Here is a 20516-nt window from a genome sequence, read left to right on the forward strand (position 1 = left end):
GCTGACGGCTGCACAGCACTGAGAGCTGTATTCCACTGCACTGTGCACTCAGAAATGGCTAAAACGAGACAGGCGAGGAAGCGTCTCCTGGCCCGCAGGTCTCTGCTCCTTGTGCCTGCACACAGCTGAGCTGCTGTGACCCGGTATTCACCTCCATCCAAACCCTGCCTTGTCCTCACCGATCTGCATACGCAAAACATCCCGATTCTGTTTTGATTCTTTCCACTCACATCTCCATCTGCAAAGTGATCGGCTGGCATGGCTGTTGGTTACTGCTGGCCCTGGGAGCCACAGAAGGGAACTACTGCTTGTCTCTGGAGCTCACAGTCAACAGTGGCAGGAAGGAGGCAAGGCCACCAGGCTTGGCCTGGACTATCCAGTGGACTCTGGGCAGTGACACCAACACACACAGGCACACGGCACTTCCCCAAGTGTCTTGGGATTGAAATACACATACTTTTTTCTCCTTTGGTTTAGGGCCACCAGGAGGGATTAGGAGGGGATTAATTTAAACTTACAAAAGGGAGACTAAAACCTTTTTCTCATTCTAAAAACTGTCTGCCTACATAGTCCTACAGTCAAGTGATTCCCCTTAGGGCTTAGTTTACTTACAGAAAGGTTGAATCAAAACCTTGAAGTAAAAGAATTCATTCTTAATATGGGAACTGTGTCCTAAACCCTGGAAGCCGAACATTCTGTCCACTGTTGCCTCAGAATAACCAAGTGCACATAGCAGTGTGTCAAACGTATCACCAATGATCCAGGACCTGGAACACACTGACCAACCGTGATAGAACTTCAGGAAAACACACTTGTATTAAGTCTTATAAAAGACAACTGTTAACGATGTAATTCTGTTGGTAGAAAAAAAAGCAGAACTTGATGAAAAAAATGTCCTCATATTAAAATATGCACTCTCATGTGATTAACCAAGAATAAAAACATCATTTTAAAAACCATTTCAGCTACCACTATTTAAATGTTACCGCCCACTTGAAGTAAGTCAAAACAGGAGAGGAAAAAGATAATAGGACACAAAGTGAACAGACCATAACTTTATTGGAGATTTACTTGGCTACAATTATTACAAAAGAAAACAAAAAACAAACAAAAAAAGGTATTTGTGATCCATAAGGTGCAGACTGCAAATTTCTGCAGCATGATTATTATGAAAGAATTACATCATGTTCCTTAAAAAACAGCTGCAGCATGTGATGTAAAGATTTTATTGTCAATGAAATGATGTATTAGTATTACTTGATTTTAGACATTTTCCTTTACTCTATTTACAGCAGAAAAGGCAGAGTTTTCTTCCTGTTCACCTTTGCATTTTTGCTATAGAACCTGCTGCTGCAGTGAATTCTGAGTGCATCTACAAAATTTAAATTGCCTGTGGTTGATGTCCAAATATGGACTAGAAAAAAAAAAAAAACAAGCAATGATTAAAAACATATTTACAAGTTAGTTTTGAAAGATCATTTTTACCGTTAGTGGACAATACAATGGTCTCAATGCAAATTCCCTAGATATTGCTACTGGCACCTCCAACAACTTTTAAAATCATTTTACTACTCTTGGTCTTAAACATATCTTTAAAACTTCTCATGTACAATATAAAATAAGGAGATTTATTTGGAAATAATTAAATTTCAAGAAAAGCAATCAGTGGCTGGAAAAATATACCTATTTAGATGTGATTAAAAAAAACCCCACAGGTGGTACACACAGCACGAGCTCCTCCTCCACGGACAACTGTAAGCCAGTTACAGACTCAAACGTGACTCAGACACAGGTAAATGAAGAGGCCAGTCTTGGCTGGCTTCGCTTCTGCATGAAAGGATTAGATGCCCTAACCAAGCAAGATACAAAGTTTTAAATCAACGGGGCCTTAAGAGGGAACTGTGCTGGGCCGGGGTCTTAATTACTCTCTGTGCTCTGCGGCCTCCACCCAATTCAGGCAATGACTGGAAGAGATGACCGCTGGGTGAGGAGCCACACTGCAGACTGGACACAGAACCAAAGTAGTCTCAAGACTCTTGTTATTTAGGCAGGGTATCTGAATCTTTCTGAGGGCAGTCTACTATTATCAAGAAAGTAAAAATAGCAGTATTTAAGGGATGATTACAGGAGTGTTAGAGGTCATTCTAAATTTAATCATTTCACATATGTAAAAGAAATGTAACAAACATTTTTAAAACACAATTAAGAGTTCAGTTAACAAATCTTTGCAATACTTTCACAAATGGTAAAAATGCCACAGACGAAAATGACCTATTTAAGTTGTGCAAGTATATGACACATTGCAGGCATAATAATCATCTTTTTCAAATTCGGCAAATCAAAACAGCAGCACGGCCAAACCACATTTTTTCCTCTCGGTTAAGCATATTCTCCTTGAAATGAGGTAAAGCAAGTACCAAGTGCAAGGCGAATCTGTGCACGAACAGGACAGAGGGAAAGCTCTTCGAGACGCAGCATAGTCAGGCCTGCAGAAAGTACACCAGCAAAGAAGGGATGCATCACAGCAATGGTCCAGGCCACCAGCCTGCACGCCACCCGGATTCCTGCAGTGCTTTTTCCAGCAGCAGCTCAGTGGGCCATTACCGCGTGCCAGGGCACGGCCCCACTCACGAGCCCCTTTCCACGTTATGTTCTGCCTCTGCTGCGATCGCGGGAGCAAAAGATGCACACACGGTTGTAAAGTAGGGCAACAGAGTGACTTTTTTCTTAATTGACGGATGCAAAACATTTCAACAAACTAAACCGGGGAAAACTTGACAACATTAACATTCAGCAGCACAAAAGTATTCAAAACCATTTCATACGTCTAACTAACATTGTTCATTTTCAGACTTAGTCACCAGGGGATCACAGAATGCTTCAAATTGTTATTATCAGCTCTTTTTTTTCCCCAAAGCAGGGGAAGTAATAATAGTAGTAACATTTGCTGTTGATAAAATATTTTGAATGGTAGCAAGATATTCGTGCCCCTGAGAATGTATGAACTAATCACAACCAAGTCTGAACATTTTTAGTATTAACACAAAAAACTCTTTTTAAGGTTACAAAATACATTGAGGCATTTTCTCCCACTGGGAATCATAACTGAAACATTCTGATTTGGGGGGCAAGAGGCAAGAGAATCCCATAACACTGGAATAAATGCATTAGATTCAATGCAAAGCCCAAAGCTCCTGGCATCAGGTAGTTTATAAATTATCAAGAGAGCTGCGATATGATCATAGATCATCTCACAAGTAAAATTCATATTCAGCCTCGCCTGTTCCTTTACACTTTTATAGTTATATAATTCAAGAATCATGTGGTTTTAACTTGCCATGATATCTCACATAACTTTTTTTAAAACATCAAATAGACATCTAAATCAGAATTAAGTATTTTTAAAATCAGTCACCTAGACTATTTGCTCAAAAATTCATTTAATAATTTAGATCTCAACTTAAGTTTAAGATCGAAGACCACAAACACACTGGAGAAGCTCAACGTCCCCTTCACTCGGGGCTACTCAGGAAGCAGAGCTGCCGGCTGCTGTGTGCACCGCAGAGGTTCTTCTCTGCGAGTGGAGGGTGCAGGAAAGAAACCAAGTGTAATTTGAAACATAAATGCAGCATTACATGAAGCCTCAACTTCAAGATGGCGTGCTGGAAAACACGAGACACCTCTGCTCAGCTTTCTTAAACTTCAAGCATAATTAATGGGCAATTGCAGCAAACCTCTACTGGTATTTTGGTGGGAGCACAAGACTGACCCACAGCTTTTAAAAAGGTAAATTAAGAGGTATTATAGTTACAGTGCAAAAAATTAAAATTTCAAGCATAATACATAAACATAGCACCAAACAGGGGAAAAAATGCATGCAAAAGAAAAGAAGAACTGAGGTATTTAAGTGAAGAGTGCCTACAAGTCTAATTAAAGAAACTTAGGCAAATGCCTAAATTTTTTTTCTTTTTCCCAAGATGGAAATAATGAGCTAGTTCATCTAAATCAATGACCTAAATCACAAATGTATCAAAGTCACGGCAGTACATCGCCAACGTTCCACTCCCGTGGCGCTGCAGCACAGCTCCAGGGAGACACGCATGACACACTGGAAAGCACAGCAGGAGACGCAGGTGAAAGGACGACAGCAAGGTGCTCTGTCTGCTTCTGCAACAAGTCACCAACCGAGTATAAAATCTGCAGCATACTTTAGGTGTGATATGTCTAAGGTTTATTTCGTTAGAGCAACAGCCTACAGGGCAAAACCATTTGCCACAAACATTTCCATCAGTGGAACTACCTAGCAGGAGGTTTTTAGTAAAACTGGATATTTAGTCAAAGATCATTTTTATTATGATGTTAAAAAATTCATAGACTACATATTCTGGTTTTTCAAATGTCTTCAGTACACACGACAGGAGTTCTAGTGCAATCCTGTAGCAACAACTATACTAGTGAGCTGTAAATATGACTGTCAACATCTAATGCATAACAAAACAAAGGGAATGTAAATGGGTTGTTCAGAAATTAAAGAATACCCATGAAGATTTTAATTTTAAGGCAAGAACCTTTTTTATGCAGGACCACGTGGCATCAAAAACTCGAAACTGATTCACCAACATGCCAGCCGGTGCTGACTCAAATCCATCCCTTGCCATCAAGTGCAACAGCGCCTGCAACTCCACCTTACACAGCGTGACACGAAGAGAAAGGACACCACCGCACATTTCTCCTACGGACCGAGTCGCTCCCTCCACTCGAGGCACCGACGCTTGTAGGACTGGCACTACCACACCAACCGAGGGATGTTCAGGACTTTATGGAATTCTAGGGACTGTTTGAGGTCTAAGCTCCATGGCCTTCTAACACTAGGCAAAGCCAACACACGCAAACAGACAAACAAAAACTGTCAATAATGATTTGAACACTTGCTAAATGTCATTAAAGCACTCTTGTGATTTAAACAAAGCAGAAGTGAGGAAAGAAGACAAGATTGTGTCTGCGCAAAAAACTAAAACTACAATTAGTTCCAAAAACTTTATACATATGTTAAATGTTTTATTCTGTTATCTATCTTGTTATCAAACTTTAAATTCTGCCTTCAATTCATTCCACTCAATACCAACTTTAAATCATCCTTTCGATTTAAATATTTTCCCTTGATTCTGTTTTATTTTGTTGTTGTCTTTAAGTTTAAAAAGGGGTTTCAGCTGTTGGGAACCTGAGGTTGGTTTGCTTTGAGGCTTCGGAGGGCTCTTCTTGCTGCTGCGGATTTGGCGATCCTGTAACTCCGGCCGACGCCTTTGAATTTCCCCTTGCCGACTACTTCCACAGTGACTCTGACCTTCCCATCGTACGTTCTCTCAGCTGGGCTGTAAAAACCCAAACAGCCTGAGTTAGAAGTCAGAAGCATTTATTATCACTGTCAGTCAGCACTTCGTATGCCTGTCAGGCTGAGGGTCCTGGGTGCAGCTGACACCCAGCAAAGGAAACGTGCATTAGGACCTGTTGCATACCAGCAACAGACCCCGGACCCGCTGCCCGGTCCCCCTTAATTCGGCTTTGCTTTATAAAAACAAGAAGGAAAAAAGAGCAGGCAGGCAGACAAAAATCAGGTAATGGATGGCACGCCACAGCAGCAGCAGACTTCAAGACCCTGTCTTAATGGAACTTGGAGAACTTCTCCCCTTGCTCTTAAGGCAGTTGGTTATTTTCCACAGGCACTGTTTTGCTCACCTAAATTTGGCAGTTTCTGGTTCCATTTCAAGCAGTTCTCGCACAGGGGAACGGGGCACATTTGCAGAAAACTTTTCTGTAATCAAAATCAGAGAATTACATGGGTAATACCCTTGAGACATTTTTAAAATTTATTTTTCTTTCAAGAAAGAGCCAACAATACCTATTAGTGGCCGCATCATAGGATAGTACACCTGCCACACCATCTCCAGTGACATCCCACTATCCATATAAATGGCACCAGCAAGTGACTCAAAAATATCCCCCATGGCCTTTGGAACTTCAATATCCTCTTCTTTCTCTTCATCCTCTTCCGATCTCCTAAGCTGAACAGAGAGAGCGCCATGAGCAAAAGGTCTGAGACAGGCAGTCCACAGACGTGGTGGCCCTCATCAGTGAGAAGTTCCAACACCTGGAGCAAAACCAACCACTGATGGAGTGCCTCCAACGTGTGACAGGCTTTTCACCAACATCACTTAATCTTAAAGAGAAAATTCCCCATTCCACTCAGTATCTACACTCAGCAAAGGAGAAAAAGATCACTTCTAAATTAGAAGAAAAACAAGTCTAACACAGAACTAGAGGTCACTAAGTACATTAAAAAACTTTCCAAATTCACTCACAATCAAAGGGTCACACAATAAAACAGCCCTCCCCACAAGCCTGGCGAGGCTGAGGCAGGCCAGCGAGGACAGAGCTAGACCGGGGGTCGGGGGTCACACTGCTCCCGGGAGATTTGTTTCCTGGAAGACTTTCCCCGTCAGGCTCTCTTTTCATTAAACCAGTTAATCCGTGTTCACTGCAACAGAGTACCTGACAGCATATTCAAATTCATAGGATAAAATTTTACATATGTATCAAAAACCTTTCAAAAGTTCAAAATTCTATGTTGTAGCAATTCTGGCTCAAGAATTTTTCTTAGAATATAATTGGATATATAAGAATATCAGTCACATCCACATCTAAAGTCCTAATGAAAAACTGTTAACTATCCAGCTACAAAGGACCAAAAATTAACCATATTTGACTCACATGTCACTATTGAAAACTATAATGCTAGTCAATACAAGGAAAGTCAGCTATAATATATTAAATGAAAAGAACACCATACATCATTCCATTTTATGTTTTATACCTGTTTATGTTTATATATATTAGCAAAAATACATCCCCAAGTGTTAATATTAGTTATTTCTGGGGAAGCATAATTAGGCAATTTTAATTAATTTTGTTTACTTATATTTTCCAATTTTTCTAAAATAAGTACAAATTATCTATGACAGAGAAACAGAGGGAACCGTTAATTTCTAAACAGCTTAGCTACACAAACTTCTCTAAAATGCTGACAACCAGAAAAACAAAATGCTACTGAAACATTGTTCTCAAACAGAAAGGAATTTTAGAACTTAGCAAGTTCAATTCTCTCCTTTTATAGCCAAGGAAACAGATGGAGATGGAGAGAGGGAGATGGAGAGGAAGAGAGAGAGAGAGAGAGAGAGAGAGAGAGAGAGAGAGAGAGAGAGAGAGAGAGAGAGAGAGAGAGAGAGGGGGAGAGAGGGAGAGAGAGAGAGAGAGAGAGAGAGAGAGAGAGAGAGAGAGACTTCCTCAAGATCAAATATTAAGCTAGAAAAGCCTGACGGTGACATTTCCAGTAAAGTAACTTCTAAACACATTTATATCAACAAAGGAAACCAAAGAAAGAACAGAACCTAACAGAACCAGCGTGCCCACTGGCATCAAAAAGACAACATGAATCTCATTTGGGGGAATTCTTCAACTCTGAACTACCATCTCCCCAAGAGTGAGAGAAGCAGTGGCCCTGGAACCTTGAGGAGCCAGGACTCACTGTGTGGCCGCGCCCTTGCTCTGCCACCCGCCAGCCCCGGGCCCTGCAGGAAGGCCCAGCGGGCGCCCTGCCCACTGACTTCCCTGCAGAGCGCAGCTGGGCCACGGACAGCACTTGCGGCAGCCCTACGGCTAGGCTTTAAAACCCAGATTCATTTTTCCTCACAAAAAGCCAAAGAGATTCACTATAGCCCAATAATGGTTTGGAGCAATTAGAAAAGAGAAGGTACAAATGACAACGAGAACGATTAAGACAGCTACAGAGTTAAGAATAAATTCCTCAATTCTATAAGAAAACAAAGGGATCAGAATGGGAAGAGTAGAAATATGAGTGTCCCCCCAGGGTCACAGGTACAGAGACGAACCCCAGAGGGTCGGAGGCCCTGGCAAGCCTCAGCAGCGTCCTCTCCACCAAATCTCTGGGCAGTTCATGGTGGGCGCAAATCGGAATTAGCTCCAACACCAGAGGACCTTTGGCTGAACCTACGGTAGATGCCTCCCAAATCCCAAAGGTTAAACATTTAGAAGTTTGGTTTTCAAATGAGATTTTCTCATTTCAAGTAAAACCAAATGTATATTTGTGATGCTTACCTGAGAAATTAGCAAATACTCTGAAATATCCATTTTAAAAAGAAAAAAAAAGATACAGTAAACGGCGCTGAGTTCCCCAGGGCGAAGCCTGTTCTGGGGAGGGAGGGCTGCACGTCTCTGGCGAGCCACCCTGGGAGCTGATGAGGGTGGCTGAAAACCCCCAGCGCCTGCACAGCCCAGCGTGCGGCCGTCGAGCCCAAAGCCGCCCTGAGCCCAGCCACGTCACTGCTCAGTCCTCCCCAGAACATGCAGCCCGAGCTTTCAGCTATCCCTCTGGACAGCAAGTAAGTCAGACCTCAAATTCCCAAGACAGCAGCTGGACGGCTGTCTTCAGCACTGAATTCAACGTATTTTAAAAAGAACTAACCTCAGAGTCCATCCCTTGCATCTCGTTCTTCTCAAGCTGAAACTGCACAAAGTCGTCGATGACATGGAAGAGCTCGGGAGAAACAGCTTTAAAGTACTTGTGGTAGTCATACTTCACAGCCAGTGACGCAAAGATGGTGTTGTTGACCAGAGCAGAGCGCAGGTCAGTCAGGACCCCTGGGGAGTGCTGCCGTGGGTCTTCATAAAGGTGCTTGGTTATGAGGTAGTCCAAAATTGCATCTCCCAGGAATTCTAAGCGCTGGTAACAATCTGCACGAGGATCCAAGGTGGAACCATCAGCGTGTGCAGCAACATTTCCTCTGCTTCTGAACAGTTAACTGACGGGAGCTGTGATCCCCAGCCCCGTTTTAAAGATGTCTATTTATATATCTTCCTCAATGAGAAAATTACTTATCATACTAAAGCCTCTGAAAATTAAACTTTAGTAACAATTTAAAGTAAACTTACTGAATATATAAATTGGGGTCATAAAATCTTAAAGTGGCCAAAAAACGAATTTTCCATTTGCCAGGTGATATATCTAACAGAGTACGCTTCTTGGCACTTGCTGGCCAGGCAGGAGCTGGGCATCCTCTAGAGTCTCCCCCACACACTGTTGCCTCAATAAAACCAGACCCGAAACACACCTGCCACACTCCACACTGTCTCACCCACACCTCCAGAAAGTGTGGCCAAATGACACCACTCTTCGCCTCTCCTGGGTGTTCCACAGGATGGCAGGAGAAGGAGTCCCTCCTCTTAACTTGAACTAGAATGCTGAATCTAACACAAACCAAGAGACTGAGAAAGGAGCTGTGTGCATGAGCAAGCACTTGGGCAAGGCCAGCCGGCTGCCCGATAAGAAATTATCAGTGCCAGTCAAGGTCTCGACTTTCTACAGTGGTGAAAGGAACCCATCCAGCTGAGGAAATGCACGTAGAGACATGAAGTGACTTGTCTCAGAACAGCCAGGGGGTCAAGAGCCAAGAGCTGAGATGGGCTAGCACCCAGGCCTGGGAGCCAGCAGAGTGAGCACGGAGCCACACCTCATTCCTCCTCCACTGAGAAAACCAGGCCTGGCCTACTTCAGTCCTCCTAGTCCAGATCAGAGAATGGTTTACATTTTGGCTTTCTATTTTGCATATCATCTTAATCCACATAGCATGATTATACGAGCTACAAGCTTTATGCTTTGATATTTTTGATTCAAGCATTTACTATTTTCTACAGAAAATAAAATATGAATTTTGTTTCCCAGGATGGAGTTTTGTTTTAATGACCTGTTCTCCTTCCTACTCTGATGGGTTAGGAGCCTATGCAATAAAGGAGGAGAAAAACAGACAATGAAAAGGTGAGAGCAGAAACAGGGCAAAGCGCAATGGGGCCGACCTGTGTGACACCACTTCCTTTAATCTTTCCATCTTCAGATTTTTTCAAGGACCCCCAGACCCTAAGAGAGGAGCCATTTTGTCTACTAAGAACAATGAAAAAGATTTGGAAACACATGCAGAATTCATTAATAAATCAAGACTCAAAAGCAGCACTGAACGGGCATCAGAAAGGTATCTGGATCAGATGGGGAAGCACAGCAAAGCAGCAGGGCTCAGATTTCCCTAACACTGCAACGTTAGTGACAGCTAAGAGAGCACAGAGTGGGACACTCCCGGCTGTCAAAGCTACAAAGCAGTTTGTACTCTCCACAGGAAGATGAAAATAAAGAATTCCTTCTGTTTTCTTCTGCTTCCTCTCCGACCATGCACACTAAGCACAGGACTGTACAGGCAGAGGCTGTTTTTTATAAGGCCCAAACAATGTGATGGACCCAGAGGCTCCTTTTCGGGGACAGGGTGTGGCCGGGCTCCTTACCAGTGATAGTGTTGTAGTGGTAGGAGGCGTGCGTGAAGGCCTGCAGAAGGTAAGCTTTATTCTTGAATCTGTAGTTGATTTTCTTCTCAAAATTCTCAAACCCTGATATCAGGTGAGTCAGGGTTCTGTCCGCATCTGGATGGTCAAACATGCAGCGCGGAGGGATCTGCAGACAGCCGTACTCCAGGTCCCTCCAGGCCGAGGCGCGAGGGCTGGCCGCAGCGCAGCTCCCTGAAAGGCTCTTTTGTTGGCTGCTGGAATTCTCCCGGGCAGGGCACAGGCTCTTTTCCCGGCCAGTCCTCTTAATCGCCGGGAGCACCTTCAGCCCGAGCGAGCAGAGGAAGAGCTGGGCAGCCCGCTCGCCGCAGCTGGTCAGGTAGCAGCCCAGCAGGGCCTCCACGCAGTCGGCTATGCTCTTGTCGGCGATGCACTGCTCGGTGTGCAGGTCGTAAGAAATGGACTGCTTTCCCGTGTCGACGCCACAGTTTTCTTCTGACGGATTCCAGAACCCCACCACAAAGTCGTCCTCCTCCACTGCCTTGCTCGGATCCAGATAGCACATGGCATCCCAGGAGCTATAGTCAAAGTCCTCAAAGTCCGATGAAAACGGCATACTACCTAGGGAGGACTTCTTGGGCATTTTCCACTCATATGCAGAATCGGTGGTTGAAAAAGGAGAAAGAGAAATCTTCTTCACAAAAGCGCCTGAGCCCATTAACATGTTGTCTATAAACTTGATATGCTCCTGATCGTACTCCAGGAAATCGTCCTCATATTCGGCTTCCTCCTTCGGGGCCCTCCACATCAGGTCCTCCTCCTCCTCCTCCTCCTCTTCCTCCTCCTCCTCCTCCGAGTCGTCGTCCAGTTTGCCATTAGCCAACATGCAGTCTTTTGTCTGAAACAGGGAATGGGGAGAAGGAGGGGAGTCATAGCTGCTGTTTTTAAAAGGGTTTGAAACTCAATAAAAGCAAGGGTTATGGATAATTTCAAATGACAACCACAAATACTAAAAGGCAACTTTAAAATCATGGCCATTTGTTTTCAATTAACATAAAATAAGTTATTTAATCATATAAACAAAGTAAAACATGTTCTTTGAATGTTCATTTTCTGAGTTATAAAATGACCTTTATCCAGTATAAAGCTTTAAGTTAAGAATCCTGAACATGGATATAAAGTTAAAATTAATGTCCACACTGCAAAACTTCAATTCTGGCAGGACACACAATGAAAGCACTCATCTGCTGATCACAGAGATCTTCCATTTGGTTGACAAAGTTTTAAATCATGGTGACCTAATTTCCAAATTAATAAAATGAAAATCCAGATGGAGAAAAAACCGTTATCTTTTCAATTAAGTAAACACATACTATAAAAACAAATGAAATTATTTTTAAAAACTTATAACACTAAAAACATACAGTAGGATTTTATAATGAAGTTTTTCTCCCTGCTTCCACTTCAAATCAAAGCACACTTGCTAGAATGTAGAAACAAATTGCTTTGCTTTCTAACAAATAAAAATGATCGCTGTAGTAAGGTATGAATTTGAGAAATTACACTTTTCCCCTTACCATGAGCTGCAGTAATCAGGTAACAGATTATAGCATAACTGACAAAAAAATAGAAGAAAATTTAGACTAACATGAAACACAACAATCCAATTGCTGTCAAAAAATCTTTGCTAATTCCAATTTCTTTGGCACAAGCTTATTTGTGAATGACAACCTTAATAACAGGCTAGGCTTTAGTAATGATGTAACTTTTTCACAATGCTAGAAAGATGCCAAATTTTTGTTACATGGTAAAAACAAAACAAAAACAACAACAAATCCACCACTAATTCTGGGTGGAAAGGCAGGAGGGCATGATTCAATTTTGATTGTAACAACTTATTTCTGACAAAACATTTTCAAACTGTCTGCCAAGCATTTTTTAAATAGAGCAAAGATTTTCTTTTAAACCAGGCTCGAAAGAGAAACATTTTTTTTGTTTAAAAGAAATAACAGTAAGGCAAGCAATATATCTACAACTATATATCTTTCATTTTTTAAATTAAAAAAATTTTTTTGAAGAGTAAGAAAGGACACCAAAAGAAAACTATAGTGGTAGACCTCAAGGAACTATTGCCTGCTAAACCCCTATATTTTCCTAGGTAACATGAGCTGTTTTTGACTATTGTTTTGTTCTTAAGACAAAAGCCAAGCTGCGAATTAAAAAAATCAGACTGGATAATTTTTTAAAAATTAAAATAAATCCTTGTGTTTCTTTAATAAGGTGCCACCACAGCTCAAATCAGCAGAACACAAGGACACGAAGGACTGGTTCTTATCACCAACAGGCTTCTGGGTTTCAGATTCTTCATCAGCACAACAGTGGGCTGGATCTCACAGAAAGGCCTCGTAAGGAACAGGAGTGGGAACCCTTTTCTCTGAGGGTTCACATCGCCTCTCGACCAGAGTCACCACCACTCTTCTTGGAGGCAACTGTGTGCAAAGGTGTCACCTAACCCCATTTGCCCCAGGGCAGGAGGAGCAAGTGGGGAAAACCTGGAGACACAAGGTGGTAAGTGATGCAGAGCCAAGTTCCAGGCATGCAAAGCAAGCAGGAGGGCCAGGCTTTCAATGCACTCCAAGAACCAAAGTGCCATACCACCATAAACATCAAGAACAAGATCCTCCACCTTAAAAAAGTAAAAATAAAGCTGACATGCAAAGTCACCTTTATGCTACAATTTTTTAAAGTCAAATACATTATGAAACAATATTTATAAAGGATAAGTGTGATTAGAAGGTTTTTCATAGCAATGCAACATTTTTTTCTAAAACTCAATCTATACATTTTCTACTAAGGTTTTACATATTTCTAAATTGATAACAAAAGTAATTTTTCTGAATCAACCTTCATTAAAATATTCTCTTAATGCTTTTCCAAATAAGAACCACTCTTGTAATAAGTCCAACGCTACGTGAGTTAAAAGCATGCTCGACCAACAGGTATAAACTGGACAGTCACAGAGCAGACTACCATAAATATTTCAGACACACCTACAACACACATGTCTAGCAAAGGCATACAGAAATGCTGTGTAGAAAACAATCTGTGGGACAATGTGGTCACCATCAGCCTGAGGGAAAATGAAGTAACAGCAGCCAATCTGTCATTAGTGCCCGACAACCTGGGAACGAAGCTGCCTGAAGATGCTTGGCTGCTGCAGGGCCCAGTGCTTTCCCACTGCCCACTGGGCAGCTGCGTCACAGCGCACAGGCCCCAGCTGCCCTCTGCTGGCCTTGGAGACAAGACAAGGGCAGGCAGCCGGTGCTGCTCAGTCTCGTGGAGCAAGACTTCAGGATCTCCTGGGGAGCACAACCTGTACGTGGGATAGTTTGTTCCCCCAGTTTACGAGAACATAAGTAATCCTGAGAAAACCCTGAGGTGCAAAAGCTAGATCTTATTGAAATTAATCACGTTAGACTCAGACTGAAGATCATGGGTCACAGAAAGTCATTTTCTTGAATAATTAGAATAACTGCAATACAAAATAGTAAAGTGAAACTTAAGGGCTTTGCTTTTTTTTTTTTTTAAAGTCAAAATAAAACAAAACCTTCTACCTTTGATAAAGGAAGATAAAAACAAAAATCACCCTCCATTAAAATTATACTCCTTCTAAATTCACAGAAAAGATGGTCTACTTAAAAATAATTAATCCAGTATATTAAATATCTATTGTAAACATACCATGGACAGGAAACAAGAAACAACAAAATTCTCCAGCTTACCAAAAACTAAATACCTCCAATTACCAAAAACTTACCATTTCATCCTTTTCCCATTTATCTGCGTTACTTTTGTCTTGATTTACTACATAACCAGGAGGAAGCCAATTCACAGGGGGATCAAATATCGACACCACCATGCGGCTGGGCAGTCCCTTCTTTTTGCCAAGACGATATAGGTTACAGTTGCTGACCTTCAGCAGAAAAGATTCATAAGACACTTACCCGTTAGGATCACTGGGGGAACCATACAAGGTCTATTAATATATTCTCAGTTAAATGGTCTTTATATTACTATAACAGGTCACCAATTTGAAGGACTGCATAGATTTTCTATTTATGATAGGAAAAGAGTTTTAAATTTCCAAGTATTCTCTATCCTTTAATATAGTTAGAAAAGTATTTCTTAATAAAAAATAAACTAATTTATATTATATATATGTATGTGTGTGTGTGTGTGCGTGTGCATGTGTGTGAATTCCTTATTAATGAGTCAAATTTCACTAGGCCTTCAAAACACAACCTGGCAATATAAAATACAAACTGCTAATTGCAACTAACAAAGTAGAAAAGAATCCATATAGAAAGTCAAGATGTCACGACCTTTCCAGTGACGTAAGGGACATCTCTGCCTCTAGCTGCCAAGGGAAAACCAGTGCTGCGCCTAGCTGGCCTTCTCTCGAGGAGCCTGAGTGACTTCTACCATAAAGTCCTTCAGATTCCACTCCTCTGTCTGGACGGCCTGCAGCACGTTTCGTCCCGTGTTTTAACCCAGAGCAAAGGCGACGGAAGCACTGTGCACACATCCCGCCACAGCTTCGCTGTGCTGGCAGCTGCTCCTCCTCCTGCTTCCAGCCCCGCCCCAGCTCCTTCACAGCAGTGCACCTGCCTGGTTTTCACTGGAGCCTTGGGGGCAGAATAGTGGCCCTCACTTCCGTGTTCTAACAGTATGGCTGCAGTGCTTCATGGGCCCTCTCCACTGCTATTTGGCAAGTACCCACCCCATGAAAGGCACGTGGCCCGGTCAGAGGGACAAAGCAGTCCTTGCAGTGTGGGGTGGGGGAGGGATCTGCCCAGCCCCCACTGTGCGCCACAGCGCTCTCCCCACCGCCAAAAAGGGAACGGACTCCAGTAAAATGTGCGCTGCCCTTTCCACCTCTGAATACACAGCCGCGTGTGAGGTCGACGTGCAAAGGGGACTCCAAGGAATGTGGGCACCACGTGGGGAAGGGAGGAAGAACCAAGGAGGAACTCAGAAGAGTCCAAATTCAGGACAGGCAGGAGGCAATGGGGGAGAACAGGCCTCGAGGAAAACAAGGTCAGTGGAGGCACAGGGCCGGGAGGTGAGCACTGGGGTCCCTGTGGAGAGCAGCAGGCCACAGGCCAGTGGGGCCCTCGGGGTCTGCTGACTTGGCCTTCATACCGCCTGAGGGAGGCACGGTTATTTCTGCAAGAAATTAGGATCCAAAGGGATCCGAGCAGAGGCAGAGATAAAGTTCTGCGATATAAAATCCTTCCTTTCTCAATGTACTCACTGTGACTCTCAGGCTGACTTAGAAATCTCACCTGCCCTCGGAGCTTCAACACCACTCTTACAGAGAAGACTCTGCAAAACCACACCTGAGTCCTACCTCTCACTGACCCGAACACGCCACTTCATACTCCACGAGGTCTCAAATCCCCAATTCTCACCATCTTCCCTTATTTCTACGATCTGCACACCACCACCGCTACTGTCCCCAACCTCCCAGCCTACAGAGGTCCTGTTGGGGCATGACCACCCTATCTCAAGCGCATCAGCCTCAGACACTGTCTGGACTGTCCTGGACCAGAAGGATGACCTGGCACACGCCACTGCACTCCCAAGCACCCATCTCCTCATCCACGAAACGGGCCCTGTGAGCTGCCTCCTGTAAAATGCTAGCATAGTGCCTGGTACTAGAAAGCACCAGAAACAGCCAAGTGTGACAGGGACAGGCAAGGTCTCCAAACTCTGGGTTGGAACCCAGTGCTGCCCTTACTTGCCATGTGACCTTGGGCAGGCTAACCTCCTGCCTCGCTCTTCCTTATCCATATATAAAAATGGAAATATTCCAATTGAGCTAGCTGTACCTGCTGAGTGCTGGCCACTCTGCCATTGTCAGTGCTGGGCACACATGTCCACGTGCCTCTAACTCACGATGGCCTGCCTTCTTTCCTCCGAAAACCCTTCCTCGGGGTTATCGAGCACTACTCGGAACCTGGTGTCTCTCCTTACACTGGAGAGGGAGTGACTGGCTCTGAGACACCTGTGACTCACTCCCTTGCCAGGCTCCCTGAAGCCTGAGTATTGCTCATGTGTGCACACCTGCGTGCCCAGACACACCCTCCCAACCAACGGCTTTTCACACCTGCGCTAAAGCTCCTGCCTGGGGTGCTCTGCGATTCTTCCCGTCTCCCTCGGGATCACACACACTTCATCAACAGGTTTGTTTGAACAGGACGTCTATCATTTAATGCAGCATAGAAACGTCAGTTGACCCTGAACCCTAGTGTCGACACTCGTGCCACCTGGCCCTTGTGGAATGAAGGAGTGTGGTGCTCGCTGGGTCCGTCCTGAGGTCACACAACACCGCACACCACCGGCAGGCACCCTGAAGAACTTGCTGCTCCAAACAGAGAGCCGCATCTTACCTTCTTGCTTCTCATGTATGACAGGCGGCCCTCGTGAGCGTCGGGGTAAGTGCAAAACAGGTACGTGGTGATGGCGTGCTTTAGAAAGGAATCACCAAGCATTTCGAGCCGCTCCAGGTTAAACCCATCACTGGCATTTGACAAAGTCAGAGCCTGAAGAATCAGTCCAGGATTGGGGCCCAGAGTCCTCGAGGAGTACCCAGCAGAAGGGCTCTGCTCAGCGTCCCTCCGGTCCACGAGCGCTCTAACGGTGTCTGTCGTACCGGGCATGGCGGCCATCACGGGATTTCCATCTGAGGTAGATTTGTTAGCATTTCCATCAAGGTATTTATTACTCAGTAGAGTACATTCATTGCTGGGCTTGGGCTGGTTCTCATAATGGTATAAACTCTGAATGGGATATGAGGTAGTTGGTTGTACAGGTATTTCCTGCTTGTAGTAATTCAGCTGATTTCCTTGGCAAAAGTCTCTGTTAGCTAAATCGTAACTGCCATTGGCAAGGGTTTTATTGTAAGAAAGACCATTAACTGCTGTAAGATCTGTTGAAACCTCAGTTTGGAGCTTACTCGGCGACTCGCTGAGTAACGTTCTGCAGTTCACAGACATCTGGTCATGGTTTTCTAAGGAGGTTCTATTAGCACCTTGATGTGCAGCATTTTCAGGGACTACAATTGTGCTGTGCTTACAGTAATTATCATTTTCAGCCGAAGGGGAATTAGAAATTGAGATGAAAGATTTGCTGTCAATAGATTTTTTCCACCCGAAGTCTAAGTTAGGGTATCTGCAAAGACAATTTTATAACTTCATCAGATTCCTCAAAAGGAGTAGGATAGGAGACAGCAATTTGAATTTTAAAAAATAATAAAGAACAAAATAACAATTCTCCTCACTTTTAGAGAGAAACTAGTTTCCAAGCTAGAAATCAACATTAGTTGAAACTCTGCTCAAGGTCAATTTCAGAGTGGGATGGGTTTCACACTGCTGCTCCTCCCCACTCCAGCATAGTGCAATGGCTGACACACACAGCACAGCCTGAAGGTGGCCTGCAGGACTTGGAGCCACACACTGTGTAGGTGGAAACCAGGCCCTCTGGTTCACTAGGTGAGCAACTTACACGACTCCATGCCTCAGCTTCTGCACCTGGAAATGCAGCTCACAATTCCTACCTCACAGAACTACGGGACTGCCCTAAGAATTAAATGAGCTAATAAAAGAGCCTACCTCATTTAAATGTATACTTAACACTGTAGCAGGTACTCAATCAATAGGGCTCTGATAATGTTATATTTTTAAAGTTCTTTCAATCCCTAGAATCATCTGGGTTGTCTACCTGACAACCAGAATTAATTTGAGTGGTTAAACCAAAAATTTCCTTAGAGTGTAGAGACTATTAATGGGAAGAAAATTATGAACAGAAAGAATACACTGAGGCAACTGCTTTTTAATATACTGGTTTTTGGTTTTTTTCCAAAGAGGAAGCAGTCCTAAAGTGCTGTTTTCACTCACTTCCACGTCAGCACTGAAGGACGAGGGGCCATCTCTGCTTCAGGGGCTGGGCTCCCTCTGTAACTTGGTAAGAGCAGAGGGCTTGATAGCCCAACGTGCCAATTGTCACATAGGAGGCCAACAGTGTATTTTTAATGTATTAGATGCCCATGTCTTGCCTTTACTTTTTAAAGAAATATTTTATATGAAATTAAATTTTTAACTTAATTCCATTTTCTTACAAAGAGGACTTCAGGACCCGTGCTCTTCCTGGCCACCAGTGCAGGCCTACCTAAAATCCGCAGGAAGCGATCTGACTCCCACGCCAGCATCACTGGCTGTCTGGGCTCTTAGCTCCTCTGCAGTCAAAAGGCAGTGAAGGCGGTAAAGTATACTGGGGAGACAAACTGCTTTTCTCCACAGAGATGCTGGAATTGGATGTATAGCACAGAGTTCTGGAACCAGTATCTTTGGAGCAAGGAGAAAGGTGGATAAATATAAAGCAAGGAAGCACGCACTCACACGCACACGCACACGCGCGCGCACACACACACACACACACACACACACACGGTTTTTTAAGTAAAGACCAATTTCACTAATGGCTAAAGATGAAAATTACAAATGCTAATAAAAACTAATTTCAAATGTATTTTTTAAATAATCCTTTAAGTGTAAATGGGATTTAGCCTGAGATTCATGAGGATGATTGTGTGATACAACATGGATGGACTAATGATAAAAGCAGAACACTCAATCCTTACTGAAGAGAGCATTCAAATAAAATTCTCTATATAATACTGATTAGAACAAAACACAATCTAAGGTTAGGTGACTTCCCCCAAATCTGCAATCACTCAGTGAACTTGATAATGTAAACTGAAACTCATCTTCAAACACAGGGTGCTATACCAACCCCCACCCAGTACCTGTTTATTCTGCAGGCTCTCCCACTTGGCTTTCCTCTTCTCAGCACTGCTGAGAGGAAGAGCTTTCCCCTTCTGATTCAAATGTCGAGGTGTCAGAAGATTAAGTCTATAAAAATTTCAAAACAGTCTGTCAAACCAGCAAAAATAAGTATGCTCTCACAGTGGTTTTCCAACTCCAGTGTGCTCACAAATCACCTGCAGGGTTCACTTAACCACAATCTCCTAAACTCCCCGGGTCTCCTGACTTCAGAGTCGATGGGTAGGCCAGGGGCACAGGGAAGCTCTGCCAGGGGACCTGACCTCCAAGAAGAAAGCCTCTGGAGCGATCTAACGTCACTGTGGGCTCTTACCTGGAAGATGTGTGGTCCACATCCAGCAGTGGCTGGTTGAGATTGGTCAGGTCAAGGTTATACTTTGTTTTATAATATTCTGCAAAAGTTTCATACTCAGGAGAAGGAAATTTACTGAGTGGGGTAAGATCAGTGTACACATCAGCTACATAAAATCGATGAGGTTGATCAAAATTGCGGTATCTAAAAAAGAAAAGCAATGATTTTTCTGTTTAAATCAACCATTGTCAAGACACAACTGTTTCAATATAGAAACACAAATTATGATTAAGAATTCAAATGGTTAAAAAGAAATGAAAACATCAATTCCAAAGCATGTATTTCAAGTGAATGTGAAAACAATAAAAACTCTATTTTTAATCAAGTGAAAACTCTGTTCTCTCCTGTTTTATTATTTTTGTTCTTAATATCTATACTTTGATAACATATGAATGATAAATGGCATCTCTGAGTATCTATTTCATCAATATAAACAAAAGAGAAAACTTACAATACCCAAGACAACTAATGAATACTGGTTTTTTGCTTGTTTGCATACTGGGGACTGAGTTCTAATTTTCCTTTTTATTTGAAGACAGGATCTCAATAAGTTGTTGAGGTTAGACTAGAACTTGCAATCCTTTCCTCAGCCTCCTGAGTCACTGGGATTACAGGTGTGTACCACCATGCCCAGGTTAATGACCACTTTGGATATCACTAATGCTAACCATGAGATAAAATGATTTACTATTTTACCGATGACAGTGATAGACTGATGATAACTGACATTTAAAACACAGCTTTCAGCTACCAAAAAAAAAAAAAAAAAAAAAAAAAAATCAAGGAAAGATTAAATTACAGTCAAGTACTTTAATTCTTTGAAAAGTACCTGTATTTAATTTTATTGTCCCCAAAGTTCA

The 20516-nt window shown here is 43.0% G+C and overlaps 1 protein-coding gene across 7 annotated transcripts in view; it reads right to left on the reverse strand.

The window, feature by feature from the left end:
* Nucleotides 1-1035: 1035 nt before the first annotated feature.
* The window catches only part of Dicer1 (dicer 1, ribonuclease III), a 66716-nt gene continuing 47235 nt past the window's right edge, over nt 1036-20516 (reverse strand). For all 7 annotated transcript variants that reach the window (XM_047536656.1, XM_047536646.1, XM_047536666.1 and 4 more), the window contains 10 exons: nt 19618-19800; nt 19268-19373; nt 18631-18806; nt 16854-17634; nt 14219-14374; nt 10405-11299; nt 8540-8808; nt 5900-6062; nt 5737-5812; nt 1036-5372 (listed from right to left, as the gene is read on the reverse strand). In XM_047536656.1, the coding sequence (XP_047392612.1) occupies nt 5207-5372; nt 5737-5812; nt 5900-6062; nt 8540-8808; nt 10405-11299; nt 14219-14374; nt 16854-17634; nt 18631-18806; nt 19268-19373; nt 19618-19800 (2971 nt within the window). In that variant the 3' untranslated portion in view covers nt 1036-5206. The remainder of the gene's footprint in view (nt 5373-5736; nt 5813-5899; nt 6063-8539; nt 8809-10404; nt 11300-14218; nt 14375-16853; nt 17635-18630; nt 18807-19267; nt 19374-19617; nt 19801-20516) is intronic.

Source organism: Sciurus carolinensis, chromosome 2 (genome assembly GCF_902686445.1).
Source record: "Sciurus carolinensis chromosome 2, mSciCar1.2, whole genome shotgun sequence".
Lineage (NCBI taxonomy): Eukaryota > Metazoa > Chordata > Mammalia > Rodentia > Sciuridae > Sciurus > Sciurus carolinensis.